General features: G+C 40.8%; 1 protein-coding gene across 3 annotated transcripts in view; it reads right to left on the bottom strand.

Annotated features, from left to right (window-relative positions):
• The window catches only part of LOC141007170 (gamma-aminobutyric acid receptor subunit beta-2), a 66155-nt gene extending 42765 nt beyond the window's left edge, over positions 1-23390 (bottom strand). For 2 of the 3 annotated variants that reach the window (XM_073479521.1, XM_073479522.1), the window contains exons 1-3: positions 23308-23390; positions 23059-23156; positions 22328-22395 (exon numbers count right to left, since the gene is read on the bottom strand). In XM_073479521.1, coding sequence (XP_073335622.1) covers positions 22328-22395; positions 23059-23156; positions 23308-23390 — 249 coding nt within the window. The remainder of the gene's footprint in view (positions 1-22327; positions 22396-23058; positions 23157-23307) is intronic. The other variant, XM_073479523.1, reaches the window with a different exon arrangement.
• Between the last annotated feature and the right edge of the window lie 1012 nt (positions 23391-24402).

Here is a 24402-nt window from a genome sequence, read left to right as displayed (position 1 = left end):
TAAGTCTGATCTGATTTGACTGCCAGGGAGACTCATGAATGCCAAAAGTGTGAGTAAGTAACAATCGCTCATTGCTCAGATTAATAACAAGGCCCATACTTTGTGCTTGTCAAGACTTTTTCTGCACCTTAAATTGCCCTTGAATATGTAAAATCTATAGCTGTCTCGTTCGCCAGCATTATATGAGAACTTGAAATCCAATTTCCGTATGCTGGGTCTTTTCCAAACACATCAGTTTGAACTTGTGGAAGAAAAACAAAACAATTGGAAATCAAGACGAAGGAAGATGCCCCATCTGCCCACTCTGACCTCGTCAACCCCACTCATCCTCCAAGCTGCCCTGTCCACTAACTCCTCACATCTCATCCCCACCCCCGCACCACATGCCTTCTCTTGGACTGAGACGAACAGACAAACTATTATTGGACTTATTTTGTTGGACTTTTATGAGCCGCTCTAAAAAACACTACCTTCTCTGTGTATTAATTATTCAAACTTTCTTGTCTTGTCTTTTTGGAGACAGCATTATCTACCAAAACAACATGACTATTTTCTGATCTGCCATGTTAATGTATGATTAGGTTTAGGCAAAACCCACTAATATCCAGCTATTGTCTTCCCACTTCCCAGCCAGATGTTAATGGGCGATAGTGGGATTTTCGTCCAGTGTGAACGAGGTAGTCAACAGGGTGTATCTGATATTACCGTGTTGGTGTTGTTCCTACAATATAATAGTCAGTGTTGTTCAAGGACCATCATTGCTCCTTATGAAACAGCTGTGAAACAGCAGCACAGGTGGCTGAGGGTTGAAAATATAACTCTCAGGTAGCTGGGGTTTGTACCCTGAATGGAACATATTAGTATAGCCTTCTCTTCACTTATTATATTTCATTTATTTTTTGGTGAGGTTTAGGGAATTAAAATACTTGATTAGGTTTAGGGAACTTAAATACTTGGTTAGGTTTGGGGAGCGAAATACTTGGTGAGTCTAGGATACTTAAATACTTGCTTAGGTTTGGGGAACTAAAATACTTGGTTAGGTTTAGGGAGCTAAATTCTTGGTGAGGTTCAAGACACTAAAATACTTGGTTAAGTTCAGGGAACTAAATTGATTGGTTAGGTTTAGGGAACTAAAATACTTATGTTAGGGTAAGGTTTTGTTTAGTTGTTTATTTTAAATGATAGCTTCTCTCATTTGCATATTTTTCCGGTCTTTTTTGCGCAAGTCGGTAAGCTGTGACATTACAAAAAGTAACAATGAGTTGTTTTCAGTGATGGTCCTGAAGCAACATTAATTACGATGTCACAGGAACAACAACAAAACAAACAAATCAGATCATGCTGGTAAAAAATACTGTGGTTCATACTGAGCATTTGAACAGATGACTGGTGCTGTCGTTTTTTATGAGGTAGTCTGATGTGGAAGATAGGGTGGAGGATAACTGGAAAGAAAGTACGGGACAGACGGAGAAAAGTATGAAAAAAGAGAAAAGGTTGGGGAGTCTTAAGATCTGATGGGAGAAGAACGAGGGGAGAGGGTAGAGAGCGAAGGCTGAAGTCTCCAGGGAGAGAGAAAAGAGAGAGGGATCAGGATGAGATGACAATAAAGCGAGTACTGGTTATATATTTTTTTTTCTCACCACCACCCTTGAAGCTAGTTTTCTATTTTAGAGCTGTGGAATGGTGTGGTGAGTTTACTAGAAGGGATGGCGGGGGGTTGGCGTTAGAGAGGGGTAAATGAAAGGCACTGGAAAGCTCAGTGGAGCAGGGATGCAAATTGCTTTTATTCTCACAGCTCTTCACTTCCAGTCTCTGATTTCAGCACCAGCGATGACCTCCCTCTGCTACCTTCTCTCCCCCCTCTTTTATCCCTCTCCTCATCTGCCCCATCCACTCCCTTTTTTCCTCTCTTTCATGTTATTTTCTTCCCATTTCAGCTCCCATTTACCTTCATTCCTTTACACGAATCTCCTTCCATCGACTTCTCCCTATAGCCTCCCCTCTCTCCCATATCCTCACTCCATCTCTCCATTTGAATCTCAGAGGAGTTCCTGTTGCATCTATTTGCATAGCGGCAACACACTGGAGGTGAGTGTGAATGGCTTAGATCATTACCACTAAACAGACTCAGTCAAGGGAGCCGTCTAGAGAACATGACAGGTGGTTGGATCAGCCTCCGAGGTGCTAGATGGGTTTTTGAAGGGCCCTGTAAAGCATTCAGATTTGAATATCTCCATCTCAGAGCTTGCCGACAGAAAGCTTGGGAGCGCTCATTTCCAAAAAAGGCACTAAATTAACCAAGTGATTTATTTTTCAAAAGTTGATGGACAGGATATTTCACATTGGCAAACTATGTGATGTAATTTTGAAACAGAATTATAGTTTTCCTTTTCAGAAGGAAGAGGTAAACCCAAAGGAGGTATATGTTGCTTTAAATTATTTCTATAGTGCACTGACCTTGAAGAGTGGGACTGAATCCTAAAGCAGCCTGCCTCTGCTTCTATCCTCTCTATGTCTGTCTTCCTCCCCCCTCTTCTCCTCTCTGAAACACCTTCAGTGGGGAGGAAATGTGATCCCTCCACCACTCAGCCATATGTCCATACGGCACTCTATCATCCACCTACTTCAGGTCCTCCAAAAAAGCCCTCCAACAACAAGTGGCTTTCAATTTCCTGTCTCATATGGTCCTCATGCCGTCAGTGACAGGGTATGAGGAACCTGGCACAGGGCACAGCATTTCCAAAAAGCCCTAATAATAAACATGCCGATCCCCACAGAGCTGAGTGACATATATTCCCCATTCTCTGGAGATCTGTGTATGGCGTCGTCAGGATTCGGCTCAGTATCTGGAACAGCTTGTGCACCGCATGTAGTAAATCTGTAACAGGAAAGCATACAGGGGCTGCTGCAGGGGTTTCATTTGGCCCATTTGCTCCAGGATAAATAATGTCGATATTTTTTTTAACACATCAGTCAGACTGACAGCTGACGCAGAAATGCATTAAAATGTATATATACAACTAGGAGGGCGCTTGCACAGAGAAGACCTTGTCAAGGCCAATAGTCAACCCCTCTATCGGCAAATGTGCGAGGGCAAACTTCACAGTTAGTATTATTGTCCTTGTGGAGCATAACAATCTAATTTTGTTTGTATCCCTAAGTTTATTGCAGACAATTCACTGGGTTTGAGAAGAAATCTCTGTTACTACACTCCAAAAACATGTGACTTATAGTATTTTGATTACATGTAAAATTTCCATCAAATTTCATTACAAACGTTCAAAGTAAAGTGTCACATTTAATGGAAAGTTTTGTTGAGTCTCTGTGAATAAATTTATTCCGCCAAGCCCAAATGCCCTATCTGGCAAAAAATACTGTGTATCCGCCATGTGATTCAGATCCGCTCCAAAATTAAATGGGTTCCTCCTTGACCCATGCTATCCATCAGCCAAGTTTCATGAAAATCTGGCCGCTAGCGTTTCCAAAATTCTGCTGAAAAACAGAAAATAAAAACTTTCTTTGTGGAGCAAACCAAAATACTATGTTGGGTATGTTTGAGGTAATTTAAAACAGTGCCTCTGTTAGTTTGTCCGCCACGTACCAACACACAAGTTTCATGGTTTGCATCACTGCCACAATTCTTTAATAACCAAATTTGAAGCTGGGGTTGGTAATATTGTAAAAAGCAGCAAAAGCGAGCAGAATTTTGAAAAGTATCCCCCTCCTCCCTTCCGAGCCACTCCAAAACACATGAACATACGTTTTTTTTTCTTTCTTTTATTTGTCAGAGCATCTAATTTTTTGATTGCTGTCAGGATGTTAAGAGATTCTCTACAAATAGATACGGAAATGCTTGATATGGAAATGATTTTTATTGTTACTGTTTTTTTAAACACTCAAATTTTGTGTGCATACAGGCCTCAAAATATTGGTGTCAATCGAGTGCTCATTACCTAATTAATAGAAAACACAACGCTTACATGAAAAAGTAATACTTACAAGTGTGTATGTAGATGTTTGGATGTGTTTAGGGGAAAAAATGTTGGTCAGTCAGTGGAGTGAGTGAGTGTATGCCTTTTTGTGTGTTGTTGGACTTGAAATCGAATTCCCGTAAGGACATTACTCCGACCCAAGCTCTTAGACTCAGTACACTTTATGCATTTTTCTTCTCTCGAGACCATCCCCCTAGTTTATGGCATGTTGGATACTAGATGACAGATTTCAATAAAGCCCATACTCTTGTTTGTTTACTTGTACTTCGTCTAGCCGCCCTTTCCATCACACTACTCCTCTCTCTTTCCCCGTGTCCCTCATCCCTCTCACCCTGTATATATATCCCCTTCTCCGTCCATGCTCTTTCATCATTTACTCTGGCCTGGACAGAGCTTTCAAGAGAGCTTGCTGCTGAAGGTGAATCAAATTTAGAGGAACCTTTTATTTTTTTTTCCCTCAGAGCTCTCCCAAAGCACAGGTTCACAGCTTTGCCAGTTGGCAGTTGCGCAGCTTAACTGACTACATGCAATTTATTGGAGTCGATTGGAGCATCTGCAGGCCCTTTTGTGTCCCTGGAGAGGAGTAGAGTGGAGTGGCAATTCGGAGAGGGGGACGATCGGTGGGGGGTTGATGGGGAAGAGAATAGGAGAGGGCAGAGCAGGACACAGATTATTAGGGTGCTTTTGAATTCCGCTGGAAGACAAAGGGGGAAGCTGATGGAGGTTTTACTCTCGACTGTCATTCACGTAGAGGAAAGGTTAGCTGGGCCACAGAGAAGATGGGAAAGAAGTTCAACTTCTCCAACTTCTCCTTGATATCATATATGTGTGAATTATTGTTCAGCTACGTCAGCTTTACTAAAAACTTGCACATTTCCTGCCTTTTTGGTGCCACTGAAGCTCTCGACAGCTGTCCTTTGACTACCCCACATTCTCAATACAAGTACCCATACGCTGATCCATTAGACGAGTCCCACATCTCATGCATTATGGAGGTCTAGGGAACTGAGGAAGAAGCTGATTGCTATTCAAACAGAGTGCCCAGAAGCACACAGTACATCTACACATTGTCAACAATGAGATAATGCAATATATGCATTATGTGGATCGATGGCACGTATATATAGAGCCTGAGTGAGTACAGAAAACTGTTTATCAGCCTACACCTGAACCACAAATCCAGTTTATGCAGGTGTGTCTGTGTGTGTCTGTGTGTGTCTGAGTGTGAGTCTATTGTACAGTTTGTGCGAGTCCAGATTTGATGGCCTGCATACAGTATCTCCTTGAGCAAGGACACCCTTGAAGAAGCAATATCTCCTCACAGTTGGGCTGACCTACAAGAGACACAGGGGTGCTTTAGGAGGGCGTCAGCTTTAGAGTGTGTGTGTGTGTGTGTGTGTGTGTGTGTATGCACATGTGAGCATCCAACAGTGGACCTCAGCGTAATCACAGTGGACCGGTGAGCCAACAGGAGACAGGGAAATCATTAATTGAAACCATTGAGGTCTACTTGTATAGAACACGGGAGGTGTTGTTTTCATGATATTTAGGCAAACTGAAGTGTTGCTTCAATGAAAAATTAGAAATATATTAACTTAATCAAGTAGCAGTTATTCAGTCTGGTCTGAATGATAAGATGAGCAAAATACATGTTAAGAAAACACTATCTTTCAGTGTATTTCATGTGTTCACAAACTGTGAAACATCACGTTCATGTCGCAGATTGGCAACACATGTATCATAGCCCATGGACTTTATCTAACTTATACCCTTTAAAATAAAAAACCCATTAACACCCATTAACATCTGACTTTAATTTTAAAAGGAAAAGGGTACAATCTTCCGCGTCAAATGACTGCAGTAGTCTGAGTCTTTATCGGCTCCATCTCCGATTAGCTCTTATGGAAGCATAACACCTGGGTGTACCCGTTTTCACCCCTTTTCAGGCGCAATGCTATGACTCGTGTCGAGGCACATAACACTTTTCCATCTGTATTTTTTCCACTCAGATATTGTTCCGTCATTGCTGAGTTTGGAAGAAAGTGAAGAAAAAAAGATAAGCACTGTGCCATTTTCACTGGCCTTGACCAGAACTGCGCATCTGCACCACTCAACTGAGATAAGATCCATTATCACTTCCAGAAAAATGGTATGCAAAAATACTTTTAAAGAAGAAAAAAAGTTTCAATGTCTTCTGGATGTAGTCTGATGTGGAATGTGATCTGCAGCTTTCTACTGTTCCCTGTTGCGGCACATTTGTGATGATGAATGTGACACGCCGGGAAAAAAAAGGAAAGGTAAGCTCACCTATTGGCAATGGGAAAGGAGTCAATTGCCTATTTTTAGTAGGTTTACCTCTTTAAAAATCCTGCACATACAGATTCATTTTGGTGTAAAAGTGGTATCACTTATAGATGATCACCTCTGTGTGGCATCGATAGCAGCACTGGCAGGTAAAGACAAACAGCCTCACCCTGTAGTGTCCCACAATCAATTGGCACCCTTTGTTGCCCTTCAAGCCCAACTAAATTGAAATGTGACTTGAATTGGGGGTTTGCAGTTCATACTTTATATGCAACATTATAGGTAAACTTACTGATTTTTTCTAAAATGCCACTTTTCAGCTCTTTGAATACCAAATAATTGAATTGCATTTACCTGAACTCTATTGGAGTTATGTCAGAAGTTTCACTGTGACCTGACAAAGGTGTACATGCAAGTTAAGACTAAGCCTCACCCTAAAACATGTTAAACAGGTTGATAAAGTACTTAAGAGAAAGACAGGGAAATTAAAACATGCAATAACAAATTACAATAACTTGATGTAAGCATCAGGAGTCCCTAATACCCATAGCACTCTGGGATGAAAGTGCATCTCACCCATACATCTCAGTCAACACTAATCCTCACAATATTATTTGTTTTTTCAGGGAGTTGTTCCTCTCCTCAGCTCACCCCAACCAACCTTTTTAACTGGTGAGAGAGATCAAGATTATAGGCCTGTATTTTGTTTCACTGCCCTTGGGGGGGAAAAATATCTACAATCCTAATTTCACCTACAGTATTTTTACTTTTGGAAAAAAAAATCTATCGGTGAAACAACAAAAAGTCCTTTTTGTACTCCTTGTTTAAAGTTTGATATTGATTAAAGTAAGAGCAGTACTGGCTACACATTTACTGCAGAAAACGTACACTTGCATTGTTCCTTCATACACAAATACAAAAGGATACACACATTTCTTTGATGCACAAGTGGGAGAAACTACAGTTACTGGAAGGGGAGCTTTTCATAACACTTAACACGCCTGACTAGCCTCTCATCCAGGTTTTCTTTTCACTTTATCTTTTCTTTGAATACACTCCCACAGCTGACAATATAAAGCTGAATAATTAAAAGCGCTGGCTTCATCTTTAGCATACGTGCTGATGTTAAACCCTTTTAATAGTACAACAGTAGCACTTGTTCTCGGCTAAGTTTTCCCAGCTGTACCGCTTTGTGGAATCAAACAGGAGAGGGAACTAGAAAGGAAGCGCTAACCTAAGACCCTGAGCAAGAAGGCTGTGAAGACGAGTTTTTATTTTTCTGAATTTCGCAGCAATGTATACTTCAAATTGAACTCAAATTGCATGGTAAAACACTACAATATAAGTGAAAGTACAGACAACTGAAGAAAGTGAAGTGAAGCAAAAGCATCACTCAAACCAAGAAAAACTGCTTCATTATCTCTCTCGACGCCATCCCATCATCAGTTCTCAGTGTCATGTTCAGCGGCTGTGAAAACCAATCCACACCCGCCGACTCCCCTGTTTGGCCATTATCAGCTTCTTGTGTTTTGACAAGCTGTGATAAAGCAGGATCTGGTCTTGTGCCCCACTGACAATTGGCAGTATGAGTTTCCACGCGCTGTGAAATCTGTGTGTTAGTGTTGGACATGAGTCAGGCCACAATGACCCGCAAGACCAATTGGAAGGCTTGGATGACAGGGCAGAACAGGAGAAGCATGTGACTGAATCTGTTCAGCTTGTAAAGAACACAAAAATCAATACAAATGACTCAAAAAGACATTTATCTTACATATGTCAAAGACAAAGACCTTTCGACATGCACTACTTCTCTTTATTTTGGCTTTTCTATCAAACTCTCCAATAAAACTGTCCAATGGAGCTTTCCATTGTGGATACCATTAAAACTGCCAAATGGTAAAAATGGAAAGACTCATAATTGTGCAGAATACTCCATTTATTTGAAAAGAAAAGAATGCTTCTTTAGTTCAGGTTCATGAGTGTGTGAGACAGATAGTATTAAGACGCCTTCGGATCTCTTTGTGAATGCTTATTGGTTCTGTCACTATAACAAAACAGGTGTTTTCATTGACAAATGTTTATGCTGTGACTGTGCGTGTCTACAACAACGGTTTGATTAAGACTGTCAGTGCAGCAGACAGACGTTATTGATGGCCTGTGTGAACAGGTTGCATTGGTCGAATCACAATTAAATCACTTTTTAATGCCCCCACAGTTGTCACTGACAAAAGGAACCAGTGAGATTTGTCAATGACAACACCTTTGTTGTATAACCCGCTTTATTTAATGCAACTTTATGTAACTTTTTTTACCTTAAAATACCTTCAAGCTTCAAAATCATTTTGATGGTACAGTGTTTTGTAACAGGTTGAATGGTGTCTCTGTCTCTATCACTTGTTTCTGCACTATGAAACTTCAGTGAGAAGGGTAGGATCACAGCGTTACATACATGTTTACTTCAACACATAACGTTGTTATGACGCAATGAGTTTTGTTTGTAGTAAGCACCTACATTATGTCTGACACATCATTACAGACCTGGGATTTGTATATCCATCATAAACAAATGTCCATCAATCGACTTAGAAATCATATAAATATGGTCATCCTCATTCACACACCTTTTGTCTCATAATAATCAGACTTAGGTATTTTCTATACTATCAAATCCAGGTGAGTGTTATAAAGTGCAAACAAGAATTGTGTAGCAACAGGTGCAAGACTTCTCATATATATATGGAATAGTTACATGAAGTCACAGTGACCTGCCAAACCCGAAAACATAATGCCTCCAGCCACGGCTATCACTGGCTCGGAGGCATGAAAATATACTCTACAATATAGTCGGATGACTATGAATTGAGTTACATAGCTTATATTTAGACTTTGTTAAGACTTATTTCTTCTTTCTTTTTGGACTAAATCCCCATAAAGATTTGAAATGCAGATTGTTTTGTGAAATAAATAGAATAAATACATACAAATAGTCACTCTGTGTTACGCCCCATGTGGCTGAGACACAAAACACGAAACCAAAATACACGTACTGTAGCTGCATGGACACACACTCACACACACACACACGTTTTTGACCTCTGTTAGGTCACTGCGGATGGATGAGCCGAAATGAAGCAATCCCACTCTACTCACACTTTATGGGATATCATACTGAGTGTGTCAGTCTGAACACGTTACCTTGATTAACAATCTAAAAATAGGTCCCACACAATGATGAGTGTTATCCCCACGACACAACACAGAGGGGATGCTTACACACTCAAGTCAGGAGTGGTGGAGTGCCTGTTGCAAACAATATGTTTTGGAGTTCATAAAAAAGTTATTGTGGAAGTAAAATTCATCGATAGTCTCTCAATTATTGCTAAGGTTGACGAAAATCAGAGTCGACCCCCGATTAGCCTCCTCATCCTCTGTCACTGACCCTCGCTGATCATGGTGAACTGATGAAAGTACATTTTTTTGTTTCTAAAATGAAACACACCTACAATGACACACATACATGCTGCAGAGACTGAGAGAATAACAGAGGGGTTGAGCAAATGCAGCAGAGGACAGCAATATCAGCCCGCCACAGGACAGGTGTGGAAGTTATTGCCCTGCGATGAGCGAACGGCACAATGGCAATATGCTGTCAATTCCCCCCGTTCTGCCCGCCGACAAGAACACAAGATGCTGCTGTTTAACTGGTTTAACAGACCTACAGCTGCGGAGAACGGGCTGCTGTCTGATGGCCAAACATCCACCCCATCATTCACTGTCACAGGCAACAGTGAATCAGATGCCTAACTAGTGAGCTTGTTTAACCTGGGGGAATTGATTACACGCCTTCCTTCCCCTGACATTTACAGCTGTGTTACTAATTGTACAATAAGCAGTGTCTGTAACATTAATAATGATCCAAGTGGTACATCTTGATGATGCTGGAGCAGTGTGTGCGTGCGTGTCCAGTGATGTCACTCCATCTATCAATGCTGAATGTTGCAGATGATGGCCAAAAAGTTTTCCATATCTGCGTGAAGAATTTCTTCACATGAAACAAACTGTTGCTGTGGCTAAACTGTAACCCAATCTCCAGAATAAATGGTAGCGATGTACGTTTGTGCAAATCACAGTTCAACTTTACATTTCTCTATGTTGCAACTATACATTTAGTTAAGTTCAGTTTTCAATTTTATGTTCTGACAACACTGTGCTTATGGTCAGGTTAGGTTAAGGCACAATACCCAGGTAGTTAAGGTAAGGAAAAGATCATAAAACACCTGCTTTGTTGACCACAAAAACAGCTGGATATCCGGTGCTATCGCACTTAAAAATGTTAAAACACCGTCAAACTGCGGTGACAGGCTTGGCAGCCTTTTTGTCACATTTTCTGTTTTATGATTGTTTTTCTAAAAGAAGAATCATCAAATACAATCATACTGTCCATAATGAGCCTAGTTTGGACCAGGAACAATGTAGCCTACATACATTGCCTACATACATCGCCTACATACATCGCCTCACTTGTGTTGGTGAGGTGATATGCAACAACATGTTAGCAACAATGCTAACAACTGCATCACCACGCACAATGTGTTGATATAAAAGAACCCACATGGGTGATCTATTTATCAATGACTATCAGGCTATCAGGCTATACTTGGGCAAAGCTGTGCTTTGAGTAAAATGATAACATGAATGGAAATAGCATGGTAGCAGGTAATGTTTACCATGTTCACTATCTTAGTATAGCATGCTAGCATGTGTTGGCAATCCAACACCTGGATAAGTCGATATTTGACCTGCTGGTCCACAAATACATGTAGATATATAGATAAACAGTTGAGAGAACGAGTTGGAGAAGCAATGCAAATAATTAGCGCAATTTTTATAAAGATAATTAAATGTATAAGACAATGTTCAGATAGGATTCACACTGTGCTGCAACATGCAGCAAAACCAAATTCAAAGACTTCTACAGAATAAAAAGCCTGAGTGTTGGTGGCTGTAGAAGCCTGAAGCCAGACTCGTGATGAGATTTTAAGAGATATCTGCAGTGAGCACTGAAATAGTAGTGGCCTAGTGCTTCAGTCACCATTTACCCAGACATCTTTGTACACACAGCTTAAGAGATTTTGACTGCACAAAAACCTGTGGTAATCTTGTCATGGCGACAGCTGCTCCGTCTACCTCTCCGCCCTCCTCTGCCTCTAGTTTCTCTCACTGTTCCCTCTTTCAGCTGCGCCATTCCTCACCTGCCCACCAGCTGTTGCTCTTGAGAGTTCCTGGTCCTGCTTGACACCTAACTCAGTCACCTGCTGACCCAGCATAGAGGATTGCTCACAGTTTGCCAGATTGTCTATGTTTGCTTTACTGTTTGAGCCTTCTTTCTGTTTTCCCTGACTATACAGTACCTGTTTATTTATGGCCATCTGGCTGGCTTTTGATTTACTGCCTATCAGTCTTAGTATTTTGGATTTGTTTGCCAACTGTCAGTCCACACATTTCCCAAGTAAATACTTAGTTATTTCCAGAGTTTTTGGTTCTAACTCTGTGATCCAGTGTTGGAAATACTGAGTATTCTCTGTATGTTGATTGTTGTACTGTATTTGTGTCAGGATGATGATTTTGGTATCACTTTTTTTGCATTAGAAAGAATGGGAATACCAATTTATTGATAATTCTTGGGTGATCAATATTACTTCAGAGAAATAAGGCTAGTGTTATTCTACGTTTAACTTGTTTTCAAACCCAAACACTAACTTCAAACAGTCTTTTTCTCTGTATTTTGCAATCCCCACATACCCGTCTGTGGCACCTGAAGTATTAAACTGGAGTAATTAGTGCATTTGTTGGGGACTATTTTCAGTTGCGGTTTAATACAAATGTGCAGTCCCAGTGACAATTTATGGCAGCAAGGAAGGATTGACTCAAAACTGCTAAACTTGTCTTCATTGTAAAGAAGATGCATCACCTGAAGTGGCTCATTTACATGTTTTAATTTTTTTTTTTTAATAACAGTGGTCTTCAGTAGAGAGGAAAAAGATAGAACTGATAAATCATCCTCTGTTATGACTCCAGAAAACAAACTATTTGGCCACGCTAAGACCAATGACTGTTGTTACCTGAAGTAATTAGCATTCCTGTAGCGGATACCGATGTTCGCACTGATCTAATGTGTAATATACAGTTCTTCTCTTTTGAGGGGAGCTATAAAATATCACTTTGTTTCAGCTTTTACATTTATTTATCCTGGGTTTCTTGTTCTTGTTCCTCGCCTCTCATATTAAGTTGGGAAGAAAAACTTCTTATTTCCTTCCCTATGTAACATCATGATCACCATCATCATCATCACAGCCACACAACCACCACCTTCATCATCATTTACATTGAGTCAATTGGTTCTGATAATGAGTAAACACCTACCCACATTGTGACTGCATGGTGACATAAATCCTCCGATCAGTATACAAACAACCCACTTGATGTGTGTCCATTCACCGCATTCAAGTGGCACATGATTGTAATCTAAATAGATTAATGAAACTCTATAGGGAGGCATATGTATGTAAACCTACGCGCATGAATAATGCAAGTCGGAGCATGGTGGGGTGTTTCAGCACTCCACTTGCACAATGCATCCACCCATCCTTTTCCCTGTCCACCATCCCTTGTGACTTTCCTCTGCTGTGTTTTTCTGTATTCGTATGTAATGTATACATCTTCTGTGTATGTTTCATGTTTTGTTTTGTGTTTTTTTCTTCGTTGCCAAGTTTTCTGGTTTGAAAAGGGGAAGCCAGGTGGAAAATAAATGGTCTAATGAAAGGGTTATAAAAATGAAAAACAGAAAATTACAGAGTGGGCTGAAAATATTCTACCACCTAAGGGGCACCATGCATCAAAGCCTAATAAATAAAGGACTAAAATAAATGAATGTTCCCTAAGGATAATGACTTCAGTAAATATAATCAACCATCACCTATATTTGACCACTAGGTCAGCTGGAGTTACAGGCACTGCACCGGAGAGTTGACAGTGAAGAGTTGAAGGGAATGAATCACATTAAGAAGCATTCGATCAATTTATAATATAGAAGGAAATTCAGGTTACTACCTGAACCTACCACACACACTGTATGATATTGATAGAACTGGCATATAATTAGGGAAGTTATTTATGGTGGAAAAGTCTACTTCCATCATTTAGTATATGAAATATGGATGGACCTTCTGGGCCTGAAAAGTAAAGCCAATGGACGTGTAAACCTGCATTATTTCTAATGGCCAGAAGAGGGCAGCTCCACTGGTTTCAGAGACTGGTTAACCAGTTATCTATATGTAAGCTTATGAGAAATTGACCCTACTTTGCACTTGATTTATTACCTCAGTAAACATTTCCTTATGAGTTTAATGGTCTCAATCACTAGTTTCAAGTCTCCCTTCATACAGCGTGATGTTCATTTTGTAAATTATGGCCATATTTACAGTAAAATAGACAATTAAGTAGGCCAAGCTTTAGGGCAGGGCGTGACAGGTTGCTACCATGGTGTGTCATTGGTCTCTCAGTCAGATCCAATCAGTATCTTCCCCAGCTCCATCCTCAAGTCCAAATATGCTCAATTCTGGGTCCAAAAGAAACAATATGGTGACTGCCGTTATGCTCCAAAACTGTCCACAAACCAATGGGAGACATTTACACTTGACTTCCATCATTCCTGATCATGGGGTTACTGAGATGAGCCGTTCTGAAAGCATTGTTTTAGGTTTATGGTTCACATTCGCTGTTTTTGCTCAGTCTCACCGCTCCCAACACGCAGCTGTTTGAATACCTACCCTACCTACCAAACTACAAACAGGCTAAGTAAGTCACTACCTGGTGAACACTGTAGAGTCTTTAGCAGCTAAAGAGACTAAATAGAGAATAAATATTGGATTTACATTAATTGGGTGGCCAGGTATAGGACTCCAAATAAATGCTAATGTTGCTTTGCTGGATGTGTAATTAGGCAACTGTTTGCTAGCACAAATTCTGTATAAACTTTGTCAGGTGACAATATGCCCAACTTGTGTTTTTTAGGATGTCGTTTGCTCCTTTGAGTTTAAAGGTTTTGTCGACATGCAGTATGGTTAAATTTATCTGCATCCATGCTTGCGCTGCATGGGGGATTAATTTGGTTTCTTCATGGCACATTTAAATGAGTGAAATTAGTCTCCGCCTCTGAGATTGTGAGATTGTTCTTGTGTAACTCTTAATTGAGTGATTCCCACTGTTTTATATTCTAGTGACAGCAGAGTCAGTGCAGTGATTATAACAAGTTGACACTGCAAACAGGAAGGATATGGTTAACCAATCATCTAATCTTAAACACAAGAGGTGTATTTCCAATGATCTGTATGTTCTTAATGTCTAGACAGGCTGGTGTTGTCCTCCATCTTAACTTTAACTTTCCACATACAGTTATTAAATACGCAATGATGTTCCATCTCCAGTGCACTGCACCAGTTAGTTTCCTTTAATGTATTTCAAATCCTGTTTAAGCCAATTTTTTAATGGAATTGTCTTGGAAGGTGTGGCTCAGAGATGAGTCTGGGTCGTCTCTTACATCCAATGTATCATCTTATCCTAAGCAGCTAAAATTAATCAGTACTGTTATGTTAGAGCCTGGCTTTTTTTGACATTGTATTTGCTCGAGCTCTGTCCAAGTCAAATCCTTGTTGAACCCTGGGCGAGTCTCTCTCTTACGTAATTCAGTTACTTCCAAGTATCTCAGTTAATATACCAGTTAATGAGGAAAAATGACTGGAGACTGGTGGGGGTTAGGGATTAATGAATGTGTGTATGTATGAGAGCATACATCCTAACTAAAGCATCCCAAGTGTACAAGTATGTCCATGTCTGCCCCATTATGATAGCAAGCTAAATATAGACTCTTGATTTGAAGGGGACACTGCAAGAGTGACTCCAAAGGAGTAACTAAAACGTTTAATGCAGTCATTTTGAGTACTATAATTACCCTTTATAGCTAACTCAGGAATTCAATTCCCGTGATTAGCATTACACATTTCCAAATTTTAAAGTATTCTTGTGCTCTTTTTTGTTTGCAGTTTTACTTTGTGCTGCACAACATCCCAACCAACAACAGCTCTTTGGATCCATGTTACATTAATCTGTTAAACTGTATTTGGCCATCAAATATCACCCAGGTTTATGTCTGGGGATTAAGGCAGACCGCCATTGCTCACAACTCATCCTTATACATAAATGACTGGCTAGATCGTTTGTCATCATATATCTCCGTTCCAAGAAAACTACTTGGTTGGGTTTAGACAAGAAAAATATTTGGTAAGGTTTAGGCAAGAGAAATACTTAGTTGGGCTTAGGCAAGACAAATGGTTGGTTAGGTTTAGGCAACAAAACTACTTGGTTAGGTTCAGGAAAGACAAATACTCTACTCTAGGTTTAGGAAAACATCCAGGTTTGGTCACATCTGTTATAACAGATGTGACCAAACCTGGATGTTTGGTCACATTTGTATACAAATGTACCTAAGTAATTTAAGTTTTATTATGTACATGACGTAACTTCACTACGTTAGTAAGTTAAAAGAACTTAACTTTGTTTTCTGGTTTCACACTGGACATTAACAGTAGTCTCCTCCTCTTTGTACAACTCCTCCTCCATCCTCTACCGCTCCACTAACTACTACAGCCGCTAGCCGTTAGGTCGCCACCTAACAACAAACGTAAATATGGGTCATACTGACATCCTTGATTTTTTCGACTGAATATGGTCATTTTTCTCATTACGACAAGCTCTTTATGAGTTTTAAAGACAATGTAAAGATAATTTCAATGACGTGATACAGTTCATTCTTGCAATAGGACAAAAAGAGTGCCCTTATACTATGTCTGCACATTTTAATTGAGTCTGCCACATTTATTTTTCACCCTAGAATTCAAATGTGTTTAAGTCTGTGAAACTTCTCACATTGCCTCTTCTCCCTCGTTAGTTACTATGCAACCACCATGGAGGCAGGTGTTTGGAGATAATTTGAGTGTCGAGGAAGACTGCAGCGATCAGCTCTTGTGTGGAATTTTGGTGAAACCCAGCCAGACAGAAGTGTGTGCGCAGTGACCAAACAGTGTCACTGTATGATTTCAAGAAAGTCAAAGTCGCATTCATTATCTTCAAAGGTTGATTATATCATTAATCAATTAATAAGCATCATTAACATTACAATGAGCTCACTGAGGTGACGTTTTCCTCACCTTTGCCATTACATACTAGGCATTACATGTTTAAATCCATGCCATTTACATCTATTTTAATCATATTGATTGACTTATTATTTTGGCTGATGTCAGCTGCTCATCAATTTACAGTTCCGCCCACATCCGCAATACAATATTGAAGGTTGCTGTGGAATAGATTTATACACAACTACAGATGCAGACTTAATATCATTTTAAAGCTCTCAGGTCCGGATGAGATATTACCGAATACCACATAAGTGCTTCCTCAATCTTTCTTCCCTTTTATTATCATATGGCGAGCAATAATCTCTATGCCTTTCAGCCAGCATCCATTAGAATGCATCACATTTGTATAATATATTGTGCAGGCCTCGTTTTGAGTGCTATCATGATGCATTTACAGCAGACAACCCATCAGAGATGTGTTCTGCTGTGAGGTGGAAAAAACCGGGTACTAAAATGGGGGGCTCTGAATTTCATAGTCCCTCTCCAACAATCAATAAGCTCCTCTTGACCTTTATGCACATCAATAATGGTATTTCTGCCTTTTGGAGGAGGATAAGAACTGTAGTTCATCCTCAGATAGGAGTATTTCTTCCCCTGTGAAAACTGTTGGCTTAGGATTCAAGTGCTCAGTAGCTCAACCAAAAGCAAATATTGAGCCTTAAATGGCAGCAGAGAAAGTGGAAAATTGCTGTGAGAAATGAAAAGAAATCAACCGATTCCTCCTCATGCCTGCTGTGAATTTTTACCAGTGCATGAATTAAGGCCTGCGAAGCCACTCGCCTTGGGTTGAATGTCTAACATGACATTGGTATTCAGTGTACGTATTCCTCTCTGTATGTCCACCTCTGAGTCATGCAGAATGAACCCTTAGCAGCACTAGGTACATGACCTTCCCTCCAACACCAGCGTTGCTTCTGGCTCTCCACATGGTAACTTGTTAATGTCAGCGCTCTCTTCACCATCTATCTCTGTCCCTCTCCCTCTCTGTCACATATGCAAGGGTGAAGAATTTGACTCCGGGGTCTTGCACAATCATATCCTGTCCTTTTTCACCCTAGAAGGCTTGGGACTTTGGCCCTGACACCCAGGAACAAGTGACCTTTCATGGGTATGTAATGAACACCAGCCATTGCCTCCTCATTCTGTGTCTGGCTCCAGGCCTAAGTGGCATGTAATGTAGTTTTCTACATGGTATATGACTTAGTAGTAGAGCCAGCTATTGTTGCAGAGGTAGAACACCAAGCAGTCATTGGTTACTACTTTTTTCAGTGGCTTATCTTTCACTAAGAAAAGGTAGTGTTGGGTTTTGGGGTAAGGCCCTGCAACCTGGTTTAGTTCAGGTTGTGTATTTGGATAACCAACACAGTATCAGTATGGCAGTTTGCGAAATAGTCACAAAACTCAATCCATACGATTTGTTTATATTGATACAACTTTCAAACTAATGTATTCGTGCCTGAATCACATTTCTTTAAATCTATGAAACGCTACATTTATGAACCGCACTGGTGTTGCTGTGTGGAGGTTGGGGCAGATGGTGGCCATACAAAGCGCAGGATCATGACACCAGAATCGAGGATTTGTATCCTGTCTGTGGTAAGATATAGGCTAGAAAGCACTTTTGTTAAAGTTAGGGAAAGTTCATCTATAGGATTTTGATTGATTTTGTTATACTTGAGTAAAAGTGAAGATATTGTATTAAAATACTACTTTGGTAAAAGTGAAAGTCACCAGTCACCCAGTAAAAGTCTTAAAGTATCTGATATTAAATGTACTGTTAGTACTAAAAGTAATTTTCTTGCAATAAATGTACTCACAAAAGTGATTTATACATACATTTATGTGTGTGTCTGTATATACTGTTGATTGGTCGACCAATTAGTGGCCCAATGGCCAATTTTCAGATCCGATATTCAGTATTTTTCTGATTGTCAGAATCAGCATTTTTGTTATTTGATTGCCAACAAAATAATAAATTAAAGGGGCAATATGTAAAAATTTAAGTTGAAAACATCGAATTATCAACAGTATGTGATGAAATAGCAGTTTTGACATTATGATGTCTATGTATTGTGTTTTAGAAATATCTACTGAAGTAAGCATGCTAACCAGCTTACCCAGTCCAAAGCTCCCCGAGTCCCCGAGCTCCCAGACCAAACCGCTAACTGCACAGCTAACTAGCTAATGGCCACTACAGTTCACAGCTGTTGGTGGTTCCTCTGGTGATACGCTGCCCCCTATTTGTTTTGAGAATGAATTTGAGAGGTGGCCAATTCTTACATATCGCACCTTTAAAATATGCACTACTTTGACTGTGATGCAGCACGCAATCTGAAAAATAACTAGTATCTAAAGTTCTAAATTTGCCTCCAAAATGCAGTGGAGTGGAAGTATAAAGTAGCTGAAAATGGAAATACAAGTACCTCAAAATTGTACTTAAGTACAGTATTTGAGTAAATGGCCGTACATTCCATCACTGCTATTTCACACTGACTTCATACTGCACTGGGAAATAAGAACGGCTTTCACGAGAAATAGTGGAGAGGACTTCATGCTCTTTGAGCAACTCACGCTTGAAAGCTTGCATACTTAGTTTGGTGACTCATCTAAAGTGAGCTAGAGGCCTGTGTTGTTTCTAAATGGGTTTCTGCTCTGTGACATCGGTAACAAAGTGCTAAAACAGATGGTTTAAGACAAACCTCTTTGCAGTTCCTTATTTTAATAGCCCCTCTGGAAAAATCAAATGAATACACTATGTTATCACCCGTTTATGTCTCTGCTTTTAATGCCAGGTCTTCAACAGGGAGCAGAGGTGGGTAGTTGGTAGAAGAATATGTTGTTAATATACACCAAAGCACGGATGTCCCGCTCTGCCATAATGGCTAATGGGACACTGTTGGATACATCCCTCAGTGACATCTCTCCATTATCCTCTAGCCTCTTCCTTATCAGCTCTAAAAAGAAAGTACACAGGGTGGTTCTATCCCCGCACCAAAATAAGTGGCAGACAGGCAGCCAGATGGGGGAGAGGAAATGGAAGAAAGGAAAGTGCTTCTACACCAGCTGCTATCCTGAAAAGTGGTTACATTTATAGGAAGGGGAGCAGATCAAAGATGCCGAAACCATTTACGCACACATGTGGCCTCTTCTTTTCATGGGACTCCAATGGGTCAGGTGGTAATGACTCCCCTTTCACATTAGAGGGTGTTTAGTGGGCCAAACCTGACAAAAGAATGGGATGATCAAAGAAGCTGCGCGGCACTGGCTTTGTGTGTTCGGATGGAGAGTGGGATGGTTTTTGTTTGGCCATGTGTGTGGGTGTGTGTGAATAAAAATACAGGCGCTGACGTACTCTTGGGCAGGAGTAATAAAGCCGGGATATACTCTGTGTTTTTTTTTCTGAAAGTTGTAGCCCAGAGGAGATGATAGCAGTGGAGAGAATAATGAACACAACAAACTTTGCAGTCTCCTGTTGGCTCAGTTATAGGACACTGACCACTGTATATAATAAATCAACACCATTAGGCCTGTCACAATTACTACTTTGTTGGCCCACATACGATCGCAGAAATTATAATCGGTAAAAAACGGCATACACTGAAATATCCATATACATTATGTTAAGTATCCATACTATAATTATCTTTTCTGACCACCTATGCTACCCCCATTACATTTCCTGAAATCTCATACGTTGATGGCTTTAAAAGAAAGAAAATCTAAGTCCTTTATGTCCCCTTTGCTTTTCAACACAAAGTGAATAGAGTTGAATAGTATTACCATTCAAACACACCCCTTAAATAAGCAGTGAACTTATTACTATTTAAATATATCCAGACATGGAGTGTGAAACAAATATTAAAGTAACCTAAATAAAAAAAAACAAATGAAATTAAAGGGGCACTATGTAGTTTTGGAGAGGGAAATTCAAACTCAGAATGTTTATATTTACAATATAAATGAGGTAATAATACAAACTTAGAAATATGTATTTCCATTAGTGAATAAACAAGCTGATCTCAGAGGATAATAAGGTCCAGAACACTGTTTAAAGCTAGAAAGGTGGCAGGGTCCACCACATATAAACAAAGTAAAACAGTATGAAATATTGTTGTCCTTTAAGGTCAGTTTGTTTATTCAGTCATGAAAACAAAGTTTGTTTATTTAGTTTGTTTAGGCATAAAAAACAAATCAGTCAATAGTGATCTTTCTCTTCTGATTAAAATGTCTTCCCCAAAACAACATAGTGCACCTTTAAATCAGAAAAACAATAAAAATATGGACTCTTGGGCTCTGCCAACAAAAACTGCTTGTAAAGATAAGATAAGATAAGATAAGTATAATAAATGGATAAGGAAATTTTCGTGACAGGCCTGAACACAATGGCTAAAAATCCTTCTTGTGCCATATCAACATTTCTCTGTTGCCAAGCACACTTATTTAGTCATTTAACACAAAACAACCCACTTCCTTCTTTAAAAAGCTATGTATAAACTCAATGAAATAGCTCTTGTGCATTATGTGATTATGTTTCTAGATATAGCGTCTTGCATAACACTTAAGTATTTGATTCTTGGAAATAAATCAAGTCTGCACACTTACAGTAAACCTACTGTACTTGCAGGCACTCACAACGTAAGGCGGCTTTCAAGCTCTTGCATCGGTTACACAGGAAAAACATCCCTTTAATTAAGAATTCAATGCCACTGTGGAGGGCTCTGTAGACCTGCGTTGTGTATGTGTCAGTGTGTGTGTGTGTGCCTATGCTTGTGTGGGTCTTCTGCATAAATACATGCAAATAGACATTTGCATCATCTGTTTTCTCATCTCATCTCCACACATCAACATAGTCCACAGGAGCACAAAGATAACAACATGAGGAACAGCCTTTGGGTGCTGCTGCCAAAAATACATCCGCGTGTAATCACTCCCTGACATCACAACAACATGACTCACATCACAGCCAGTAACACCAAAAACAACTGCAACAGCAGGACACATCTGCACAGAGAAGATGAAAACCTGCTTATTCCACCAGTAGAGGTCAACCACCGAGACGGAAGAGGAAGAAAAAAAACAACGGATGACAATGGACCCATCAAAAACTCATCCACATTACCATAAATATCACTTTTTGCTCACCTTGTCAACTGTATCGTAAGTGTCAAGAGTGACCTTCCATGGTGACAAAATGCATCCTTGAGTTTGTCTGTAAACTGAGGCGCAGTTCTACCATCTCATCACTAGGAGGTGCACTTGTATGAAGCAAAACTTAATCTCCACTCCTCACATCCACAGCACCTCAACTTCTTCCACAGTCACCGCTTCTAGTCAAGCACTCACACAGCAGCCACAGCAGACATACAGAAGCAACATACATGACATACATGGGTCCATATACCAAAACTTGACAGATGCATGACAGTGAGTGAGTGGATGAACTTTTTACGCCCCATCCCCTTAAAAAAAATCACTGATTTTGAGAAAAGTTAGTGATGCTTGTCTGAAAACAAGGCATCCATCTGTGTCAATAGATCCCAAACCCCTCTGGAGGTTAAATTCATCAAGCCTCGAACAAACCAATCATTGCCTCTGAGCTCTCAAACCCATAAGTCGATGATCGGAGGGGGGAGACATTTACACAGACCTGCGTTAAGAGGGGGTTTCCCCGGTGGTATGGGAGGGAATCTCCCCTGGTGGGTTCATGCATAGCAGGGATCGTTAGTCCAGAATATCCACCTATTGACAAAGCAGAGGTGATAACGGCCTACTTACCATATTGACTTCTGATACCATGTCTATGCTGGCTATGTCTATATTCATTCCCACTCCAACCGGAGGACCTGGGACAGATCAAAACAACGGTGAGCAGCAGAGATAACTGGACATCAGGTGCAGCCTGTGTGTGATTCATGAACGAGGGCTCGCACAAGTGTGCGTGATGGGAACAGAGATTAACACTTGTGAATTTAGCAGTTGTCAGCCGGGATAATAGTTTACAGTGTTCATTTCGGGTTGGGATTAGATGCGCCGAGCTGCGGGGAAAGTGCTGGCAATTCCCCTAAAAGTTGTTGACATTAAATCACCCAGCCCTGAACGCATCACCGTCGCGAATAATAACAGTAAAAACAGAAACATTGGCAGTTTTATGGTGTTAAATTCCAACAGAGGTGCACTGGGAGTTGACCACCTTTTTCTCTACTATCGTGGTTTTTCATTCAAATCAACGAGCTGGTTGTTTTTTTTGTATTTATTTTGTATTTATTTTTATTAATCGTCCACATCTGCTTTGCCTCGACTCTATCACGTAAAATGTGACAGGACTGTGTCACCTGCTGAAGCCCGATAAGAAAACATCTCGTTTACTTTTTCCGAAATTTTGCAAAAACCTGCTTGACTGTGGCACTCGTTAAAAAAAAAATAATCAAAAAACACTGTGCTGTATTACACAGGCTGACAAGGAGCAACATTCAAAACAGAGTTGGTGATCGTGCGAGTTCATTTACCTCCGAAATCTGGCCTCAATCGTATATCATAACCTTTCAGCAGCCTATCCACCGTTTCTTTAACCAAAGACATATTGCTGGGGTCGTTGGCACCGACGCTGTGGGAGAGGACAGAAAAGAAGAGAAAAGGGCGCACAGCAGAATTACAAAACGAGACATTCTTGAACCAGAAAGTGTCCAAGTATTTCCCATGCCTGTCTGTGCACTTAGTAAAAAATGAGTGGAGCATCCTCCGACCCTTCCGCTTACCTCTGGGCGCTCACCGCGGTCACTACGAGAGGGAACAGCCACACGCAAAAACACCTCATTCTTCTTATTCTCAACACTGCCATACTTATGTTGTGCGCCTCTTTCTTTTTTTCCCCCTTTTCTTTTGAATGAAGACAGACGTGGTCCAACTTATTCTTGCCAGTGCAGTAATTCCAATGCCGGGCGCATGCGTACTCCCGACCACAACATGAAGAAGCAGCGCCGCCGCCGCTGATGGTAGTGGCAGATGTAGAAGGCTACCCAGGCAGCCACGGAGGAGATTTAAAGGAGAAACAAGTCTTGCAAGTGACTCGGTGGTGGGGTGGGGAGGTGGGTGGGTGGGGGGGATACACGGGGGTCTCCCTCGGTTTCTTTGCAAGCCGGCGTGGCTGTTTTTGTTTTTACAAGCGGATGGAAGTTGGCGGGTTTGAATCAGCGGGTGGTGGGGCGAGGAAGGGACTGTGGGTGGGGTCGCCTCCTCTTCCGCCCGTCAGCCGAGTCATCTGGCCCTGTCCCTGAGCAAGGCACTTAACCCCGCTGCTCCGGAGCTCCCAGCTGAGGTCTGGAGAGCGGTCAGCTCCCGGTGTTAATGCGTCTGAGTGCTTGTGCGTGATGCAGAGCAGCGCTACAGGGAGCACTGACCAACAAACCAAACTTTTACTTCATGAAAGTGGAATGTGAGATAGCAATTAGAAAAAAAACTTTATTTATTGCAAAAATGCTGATCAAATATTAATCAGTGACATCAGTCGTGCGTGGGTGTGAACTTGCACCTGAGGCAGAGAGATTGAACTGCTCTCTTAGTTTTGGTGAGAGCTGTCAGCTGAGGGAACAGAGCACGTTCAGTGTTGGCTCTCACTCTCAGCTGATGACTCTGTCCATGGTGCTGAAATGAGTAAATTCCAGTCACCCTCCCTCTCTCTGACTCTGTCCATGGTGCTCACTATCGCTTTCTCTCCACACGACAGGGTGGGGAGGGGGTTCCGTGCTATAAACGCATCCCTGCACCAACAGTTGCTCACGCATCGATCTCCACGCACTCGGGGCCTCTGATGAAAAATAAATAAATAAATAAGAAAAACGAGGAGCCCTGGC

Source organism: Pagrus major, chromosome 13 (assembly GCF_040436345.1).
Source record: "Pagrus major chromosome 13, Pma_NU_1.0".
Lineage (NCBI taxonomy): Eukaryota > Metazoa > Chordata > Actinopteri > Spariformes > Sparidae > Pagrus > Pagrus major.
The sequence above is the reverse complement of the archived record's forward strand: the minus strand, read 5'-3'. Positions and strand labels throughout refer to the sequence as shown.